The sequence below is a fragment of the Symphodus melops genome (assembly GCF_947650265.1).
Source record: "Symphodus melops genome assembly, chromosome: 12".
NCBI classification, from domain to species: Eukaryota; Metazoa; Chordata; class Actinopteri; order Labriformes; family Labridae; genus Symphodus; species Symphodus melops.
Genome location: NC_136702.1, coordinates 2,875,784 through 2,884,728, shown reverse-complemented (window position 1 = coordinate 2,884,728; position 8,945 = coordinate 2,875,784). Strand labels below are relative to the sequence as shown.

The 8,945-nt window shown below is 43.2% G+C and overlaps 1 protein-coding gene across 2 annotated transcripts in view; it reads right to left on the bottom strand.

Moving 5' to 3' along the window:
* Positions 1–1,223: 1,223 nt before the first annotated feature.
* The window catches only part of arhgap20 (Rho GTPase activating protein 20), a 58,270-nt gene continuing 50,548 nt past the window's right edge, over positions 1,224–8,945 (bottom strand). For both annotated transcript variants that reach the window (XM_079358136.1, XM_079358137.1), the window contains exons 14-15: positions 6,398–6,512; positions 1,224–5,224 (exon numbers count right to left, since the gene is read on the bottom strand). In XM_079358136.1, coding sequence (XP_079214262.1) covers positions 3,525–5,224; positions 6,398–6,512 — 1,815 coding nt within the window. In that variant the 3' untranslated portion in view covers positions 1,224–3,524. The remainder of the gene's footprint in view (positions 5,225–6,397; positions 6,513–8,945) is intronic.

Genomic DNA, 8,945 nt, shown 5'->3' with positions numbered 1-8,945 from the left:
TTTTACAAAGTGTGTTCAATCAATCAGGGGAAAAGTTACCCCCACTCTTCAGTCCCCTTTGACTTCACAGAGGATATAAGTGAGTTACTGTAAGTTGTTAAGCTGTCCAAGCTGTAAATTGACTGTTTTAGGTCTCTCGCTCTGACTTGCCAGTTGTTTTTAACCTGCAGACTTTATAACCCAGTGGACTCAATCTACAGACTCCATGATCATGCTATAAGGAGTTTAAACGGTCAGATCTTAGATTTGTTCCCATACTGCATGATGAATGGGCCATGTTAGAGTCCATGATGTATAAACTACCCGAAATGTTATAAAAACAAACGAAAACAAAACCTAAAATGTAATAACTGGTTGATAATGAAACAAAATGCTGATAAAAATATTTTTCTACTAACAATGTTTTTCTTTGTTTCTTGTTACAGTTTGGGCAAAAAGTTTCTCTGTTTTGGGCTCAGCATTTTCTTACATCATCGCCAGTTATTACATTTTGGGTTTTCTTAAACCCAAAAAAGGCCAAATTATGATTATCCATTATCCATTTAAATTTAGTATGCTGCAAACTGTAAGGAGTCCTACCACACATATCCCACCATTAACTAGGGTCACTCTTTTTTCTTTTGACCCATACGCTTGTTTTTTTGTTCTTAGCTGTGCACTTTAAGGTGAAGCCAAGTAATCTCGTTGTACAATTTCTATAATGACAATAAAGGCATTCTATTCTATTCTATTCTAGTAGGCGGTTTTGAAAACAGCCAAAGATTGTTAAAAGTCACAACTTTATGGACTAACAAAATTAAACGTGGAACAAAGAATTGCAAAAAGGCTACTAGAAGCCTGTTGCAACAAATACGCATCCAAAGCATAATTTTCACTCAAGTCCCGCCTCTGATAAGACAAATAGCCAATCATAGTTCAGATGTCAACTACAGGACGTCATTTCTCCAGAGCTGTGCCAAAAAAATGGGAAACATTAATTTTTAAATACTGTTGTAAGAAATGTTTCAGCAAAATAAAGAACCTGAAGCAATGATATTGTCCCTTGCTGATATATTTGTAATTTTACACTTTTGGGACAATGTGTTTGTTTGTTGTTGGTTACCAGGTTTTTAATGAAAAATTGAGCACATGAAGAAGAGAAAGTCACATCAGCTGTTAAGATCCCACTCTGCAGAAATATCTGAGTAGACGTGCAAAAAAAAAAAATTTAGAGTGATTTGCACTTTACTTTCACAAGAGCAACATTTATTAAAATCAATGAGAGTTTTGTTTCTCGTGAGCATTGGACATCAGATGTACACAATATACAGATGTTGCGTTTCGTAGCAAATATACTTTCTATAGAGACAGCAGCAGCAGAATTGGCATGTACAAAAATACACATTTGAATTTGTCACACAACATACCAAAGTAACGATAATATATTTATATATAATTAGATATTTCTGTATCATAAATATGCAGAACTTTACAAGTTGAATACAGATTCATTATCTGTAATCGAGATAACATTTATAATATTTATAATACAGGACAAAGTACTTTAGAGACATTTTTAATGGTGACACTTAACAACACAAAGATCTTATTCCAGCGTGTTTAATCTGTTCATTTCATCGTAACACTGTGCTAATACGTGTGAAAAAGTTTCATTTTGCTTACAATATATTATCTTTATAAATGTCACATCTACTTTTAAGTAAATTGATGCACACTGAAAAAAGGTTATTTAGTGTTAAGTGTCACCAAGAGTTCAGCTCGCTTTAGCAGCAGCACTGAAACAGAAATCAGAATTCACCTTCTTCATAAAGCAGCCATTTTTCTCTGACATCACACTCAGGGTGGGAAGCTAAAAAGCTGAGATGTTGTTGTGCTCCAGGTTGTAATTTAAATAAACGTAACACATACGAGAAATTGTTAATATATCTCACAGCTTCCCGATTGAACATTATTGATTTTCAATGAAAACACTTTTCGTGAGTGTTAACATTCGACCGCTCGTAAGGCAACGTCACAGTGTGACAGAGGCACTCAAGCTAACTTTAAGCTGCTGCTTCGCTCCCAGACGAGGAAGGAAGAACATCATTTAAAACCTCCTACTTTATTTGATTGGCTGCGTTAGCCAGGGACACGGACTAGCTAACACAGTGTTGATGGTAGCTAGCTAACAGCACGTTAAGATGCTATTGTGACTATACCCTGTGTGTTGTTGATTAAATCTTTCAAATTAATCCTTTGTCTCTCAATTTCTTAATTTTTCAATCATAATGATTTGATATGTAACCTACATTTTAATAAATTTGCAACCTGGAACACAAAGAGGTACGACCTCTTTTTCTGACAGCCCTCGAGCCTCTGACACTGAGCGAGTTGTTTGAGGAAAAAACGCTGAGTGAATACGGCGACGTGAGGAAATAACACAGAACAGTTACAAATACTGTTTTTCCAATAGTTCATACAAGTGAGCTGAACACACAAACACACAACAGGCTGTGTCCTCGTCTTTCTTTAAAGACTGAATTAGCTTCTCGGTGAGACTAATGAAGTGCTATAAATGCAAGAGTAAAAGAGATTTCTCCCTCAATGGCACACGTTTTCTCACGACAGGCTGTCAATGATCACATCATACCTTTGATTTTCTTTCACACAAACATACAGGGACAGTCCCCCCCCCCCCCCACCCCCCTCTCCTGGTCACACAGCCAGTCTAGAAACCAGTCCGCTCATTTCAATAAATACCAGCCCCGTTGTATCACCAAATACAAACTTCACTCGCTCAGGACAAAAAAAAAAAAAAATGGTTTCACTTTACAGACATAATTGTTCACAAAAGATATAAATGCTGTTAAAATAATCCAAGATGTTACAAGTATGTACAGCGGTGGCATCCGTCCTCAAACTTGTCGCCTTTGGCACTCCAGAGAAGTGTGTTCATTGTATTCGTATGACGTCAGAGAAGTATCTTGACCATATTGTTGTCTTTACTGTAAAACTACAGAAAGCAGCTCGTGTCACCAATCGAATACAATGATGAGATTATGACCTTGATGCTTTGCTATTTGCAGAAAAAGAACTGGGATGCGTAAAATAATGTACAAAAAAGTCTTCATTTTCATCCTGATAAAGTCAAATTTAAAATGAGTTTGGGGTCTTGCTGATAAAAACTGACCTACATAAGTCTGCTTTGTCCATTCTTTTGAATTTGAGAAGAGCTCCTCCTTAATTTTTTTATGCTTTTAAATGCACTGATACTTTCTAAAGGCGTAACAAAGACACCTTGACAAATACAAATATTTTCAGAAGTAGATTTATCGGAAAAAAAAAAAAAAGTACCTCTGTACCTTTTAAAGTCTTACACCTTGGATGTACCATAGGAATGAACTGAAACACTTTATCTGATTTGGACTGACTTCGGGGAAAGGTGCATTTGGCGGAGTGTTCTCACATCAACAACAAAGGCAATTTGATGCATATTTCAGAGTTAAAAGTCTCTTATACACAGCTTGTCTGTACAAAGTTGTTATTTACACGTATGACTCTTCCGCAAAAAAAAGCTGTTCAAAATCATCCACTCGAGGGTCGCTGCACCTCCTGCTCTGCCACTCCTTCTTCCCCTGCACAATCGCCAGCGCCACCTCCTGACTCCTCCTCAAGCAGGCGTCTGCATCCTCCTGGCCCTGGGAGGAAAAGTAGTCCTGCACAGCCCGTGTGGCAGACGGAGACAGGCAAAAACCTGACTCTGCATGGTTGGGCTCTTTCTCTGACATTACCAGACCGCCATTTTGGGTCTGACTTTTAGCAGTGCGAGGCCTGTCCAGAGTGAGGCTGGAAGAAGGGTGACAGTTCACTGTGACCTTGGCTGGTTCGGATGCTCGGCGAGGGAGGGGAAGGGTTCTCCTCCCTTTTTGACCCTCCTGGGTCTGAGTCAGAGAATGGGACTTTTGCCTCTGGAGGACCAAGGTGGAGGCACTCTGTCCATAGAAAACCCCCTGTGGGGGCTGCAGGGAGTCATTCCTGGCCAGCCTCTGAGTGACCTCAGTTACTGTTTGTGGTGTTGCGGCGTTAGAGGAGGTGGCGTTTGGCGGTCTGATGGCGGGGGTCTGATCGTGGAGCTGCCTCAGCTCTTTGACCGTCAAAGGTTTCTCAGTCCCCCTGTAGAACGGTGAGCGAGTGCGCTGCAGCTGCAGCATAGCCTGCTGGTAGGATGGAGGGCTGCTGGATCTGCGTTGGTTTGTCGTCATGGCGACCTGCGCACTTGTGGGGAAGCCATTACAGGTTGGCTGAGTTTTGCCGTTAACGGCAGGCAAGTCCTCCTCTGTGTGTCCATTTTCAGGCTGCCTCAGAGACAGGCGACGATCCTTCTTCAGCCACGTGTTCGGATGGAGCCCATGAGAGTTCTGGGGCTGTTGACTGATCCGAGCGGGCGGGTTGGGCTGCGACAAATGAGAAGCCACTTCTCTCTGAGGAGGCGAGGCCCTGGGTGACACTTGGGATCGTCCAGGAAAGAGAGGAGAAAGCGGAACAGGATCATTCAATGGAATCACCCCATTGGTGGTGTAGTCCGTAGAGTACTGAGAGAAGGCGGAGTCCAAAGAGCTGAGGGAGGAGCCTGTCGGCGAGGTCGCTGGCGAGGACAGGCTGGAACAGCTGGCGTCCAAGCGTAACGGAGGCGGCGGGGCATTCTTCGACTTCCTCCGTCCACCATTCTGAACTTTGACTCCTCCCTTCTCGCGTCTCTGTTCTTCGTCCTCCTTCAGCTGCAGCCCGCTGAGCCCCTGCTCCAGGAACACCTCCTCCTCATCCGCCTCCCCGTCCATGGCAGCATCGTAGCTCGCCTTCCTTAGAGGAAGGTGGTTGGCATCCACATGGACAATCGCTGCGCCTGACAGTGTTGTGTTTGCAACAGCTAAGGCAGGCTCGGAGCTCCTCCTCAGCCTCCTGGGACCCTGTGATTGGCCGTTAACTTGGCGCGTGCGGGGTTGTCGGACTGCAGGGCTGAACCTCCGAGGTCTGCACAGCGGGGGGAGCTGAAGCAGCTGGTCTGAGTCGGGGTCGGGATCAGGGTCACAGTCGCTCAGGGTGATCACGGAGTCACGGCTTCGGCTGTCCGGCTTGTCTTTGTCTCGGAGGGGAAGCTGCTCCTGGTACGGAGACTCGGGGTCGTCGTTCAGCTCGTTCTCCAGACTGTCGTAGGATGAGTCGTTCATCTGGAAGGACGAAACATCTGGAAGAAGAAAAAATGGAGTTTTAGACTTTACCTAACCTGCCAATAAAGTCCAAACAATGCAGCAATAAGAAGGTTACTGCGTGCTCCTAATCTGTCACTCTCTCTTTGGAGAATCCTCTCTACAGAGCTTATTAAGCTAAGAGCTGAAGTCTGAGAGAAACCAGAGAATAATTGTGTACCTGCACAGCTAAATGAACGACGCCACAGTCCTCTGCTGTAGACGAAGGAGAACAGGGGACAAAGTGTCGTCCTGCTGTGCGCTCTTTAAACCCCTGGTGGTTGTTTATAGAGCGAGGAACAAATTAAGCGTAATTTATGAATGAGGAGATTCAACGCCGTGACCCCAGGAGGCGGGGAAAATACTCCGGGGTTCGACCTCCTGACCCCAATCAACAGGTCTGAGAGAGCCTAAACCATTATACTACACCCATGCTGAGCTACACACTGAAGCAGCCTCTGTTAATAACTTTCAGAAAAACAAGAAGGTAAAGAGCTGCTGTTCAGAGACGCACTTTGACCCTGACCATGTTTAAGAAATCCTCCAGAAGTCTCCACAACTCTCTGCTTCTTATTTAGCTCTCCTCTTTTCAGCGCTAAATGGATAATAAAGAGCATTTGAAGGTCACAGTGGGGTAAACTGTGCCGACATTTTTGCTCTTTACAGACGAGGAAGAAGCACTTGGATTAGGAATTTCATCAAAAGCTTTTTTTTTTCTGCTCTTTTTTTCCTTTTCAGGTAAGTCCTCACGTTCCCACAGTTTTTCTCATGCTTTTCAGGACTTTTCGTATAAAATGTCAGTTTGATAAATTATCAAGTTTCAAAATGTAGCTAAGTATTACGACTCCTTAATGTGTCTTTTTTGTTGCGTTTCTGGGAAACTGGGACATTTGGACAACAACGATTCCAGTAATGTGCTTCTTTATCGTCATCCCCACGTTTATCCAAGAGAGCGGATCCAAAAAAATGTGACTGCTGGGATTTTAAAATGATAGAAATGGTGGGATGAATACCATTTATGTCATTCCAGTGGTGAGGGATCAGAACTGGAATCCACTGAGTCCACAGACTTGGATTCGATCTTCCAAAACAGTCCTACCTATGCATCTTTCATTCATATCATGCTTACGTCCTCTGCTCTTCTTCTTCCCCAACATTCCCAGATTTCGTACCTGATCCGTGATCACTGCTGCTGCTCTTCTGGCTGAAGCTCCTGAACAGTGAGGTGACGTCTTCTCCGAGGACGCCGCTGCAGTTCTCGATGAGGAAGTGCACGAGCTCACACACCTGCGAGGAGACAAGCGCCACCTGGTTACAGCAGGATTATTCCCATTTCTCTCTGCAGCTGTTCATCATTCGTTTCCATCGGTACACAGCGAGACATGTGTGCTGGTTTAAACTGGAACCTCAGTTGTTGAAAAGGTTTAACTGGACCAGAACCAGCCAGAAGGTTATGAGCGGTTGCAGAGGCTAAAAAAACAACATTTATGCTGTCTAGTAAAGGTGTTGACATTGATCAGAAGTGTGTAATGCTGTGCTGAAACAATGAAAACAACAGCTAATGTTTTTGCTAGTAGTGCAGTGTATGCCTTTTTTCATTTTGTGGGTCCATGACCTAAATACCTTTGTGATACCAGCTCCAACCAGCTGTCCAAAACAGTGTCCCACATCATCATTCTGACTAAAGTGTTGGTTTGTTTGCACTTCCAACTACAAGAGTATTTGAATTCCACACTGATAGAGAAAACATCAAACGTCTTCTTCGCTGCCCTGGATAACTTCCTATTAATCAAGTATGACTTCATGTGTTGGATCTGATTATCGCTTGCTCAAATCCTTTTTTAAAAAGACACTCAGGGTTTTTGAAGGAGAAATCACAGCTTGACATTTTTTGGAAGATAAGGTATCATCTTATTTAGTAGCAAATACAGCAGCTTAAAAAGGCAGGAAGAGAATTACACGTTAAAAATGACCTTCAGTACAAACAGTGAGATTTCCTGAAGAATAAACATTGTCGAAGTATTGAAACATGCCGACATCGTGGCTGTGATTTTCGGGAATTGTCGGCCTAGTTGGCATGCATCCACCAAACAAATCACGTTACTTGGCTGAAACCACCCACTGCCCTTTGAAACTAAACAGACACAATTTACCAAACACATACAGTGTGACGTCCTCGGACACAAACACCAGGGGCACATCCTCCCGCAACTTGTGGAAAATTTCCACTCAAACCTTCCTGTTTTGTTTAGAGACAAGATGTGTTTTTTTCCCCAGCGTTGGCCTGCTGCTGTGACACTGTGGAAACGCAGACAAACACACTCTAAGGCCTCCATGTTTGTTTGTGGGACCAGATGTTGTCTCCTCGTGCATCTGTATGGCATCCATATGAGCAACATGACTCAGTGTGGAGAAGAATGTATGCACATCCACAACCTGCACACGTGGATGCACAAACCTTCCTGTTTGCTAAGTCTGCAGGCAGAGGTGACAAAAACACAAGATGCACGTCAGGGATTCACTTCCATGTCGAAGAGAAGCAACCTGTCTGTGGTTACAGATATAGAGATACTGTTGCTGCTCTGTGACTGTGTGTGTGACTGTTATCAGAGCACATTCATCCGTCTCAATCTCAAACCTGAACAACAGAGCTTCATGTGACACCGAGAGGCTGCAGGCAACAGAAACGGGTGTGTCTCTGTCAACAACAAAAAACATGATTGCAATAAACTCAATACTTCACACCAATGGAGCGTCACAGATTTGGGGAATCGATGCTCAATTTTTTTAAATTTTTTTTTTATTAACCAGGCTATCAAACTCTATAGTTAAAGAGACATACAGTATGATGTTTTTTTCTGTTTTTATTAAGGATGTACCCTCTGAATGTGGGATGCCTATTTTACCAAACGGTGACCCAAAAATCCAGTTGTAGGCGTACAAATGTGGACATGTCTGGTGACGCTCTGGTATGAAAACAGCAGCTAAAGCAAAAGACTAAACAGTAAAAATTCCGTCTTTCCTTTCTCTTTCCTCTTCCTTCAACAATTTTTCTTTGGTCTTTCCTCTTATCTCACCTGCCACTCTCTCTACACCTGCACCTCCTCCCATCACTCATCCAGCATTCCTCTCGCTGCTCGGAGAGAGCTGCTACGTGATGCACAGCACGCTTACAAAGAGCCTGTGGGCATCCAGGTGACTTTCACCACTCCATCAACAGCCCATTCAGAACAGCTTGTTCTTCTTTCACTCTTTAGGATGTTATTTTAAACTCTGCTTCAACCATTCGGAGCGCAGGCAGAAGATCAACCTGTCACTCATGCAAATGTTTTCAGTATGAGCGCAGGCAGAGAGTTGACTTTCTGCTGCTTCAGGATGGAGCGGGTAGGCTATCTGCAAATATGTGTGTGTGTGTGTGTGTGTATTAAAGGATGCTGCAGCTGTGTGTTAGTGGGTCAGTTTAAGAGTCCTCAGCGGACACATAAAGCCAGCTGTGTTTTTTCCACCAATAGATCCACACAATGTTGAAAAAACACTGGAGATAACAAGCATTTGGTCCACATTTCAAGAACCGAACCAAAGAGAAAAACAAAGTCATTTTGGACGACATGTCTCCGTCTAAAGTCTTAAACTTAAGCTGTATTTACCTCAGACACTCCCACACAGCTACAGTATGTTCAGCCAAAAATATCTAAATTATATACTGCACGGCAGAAGCAG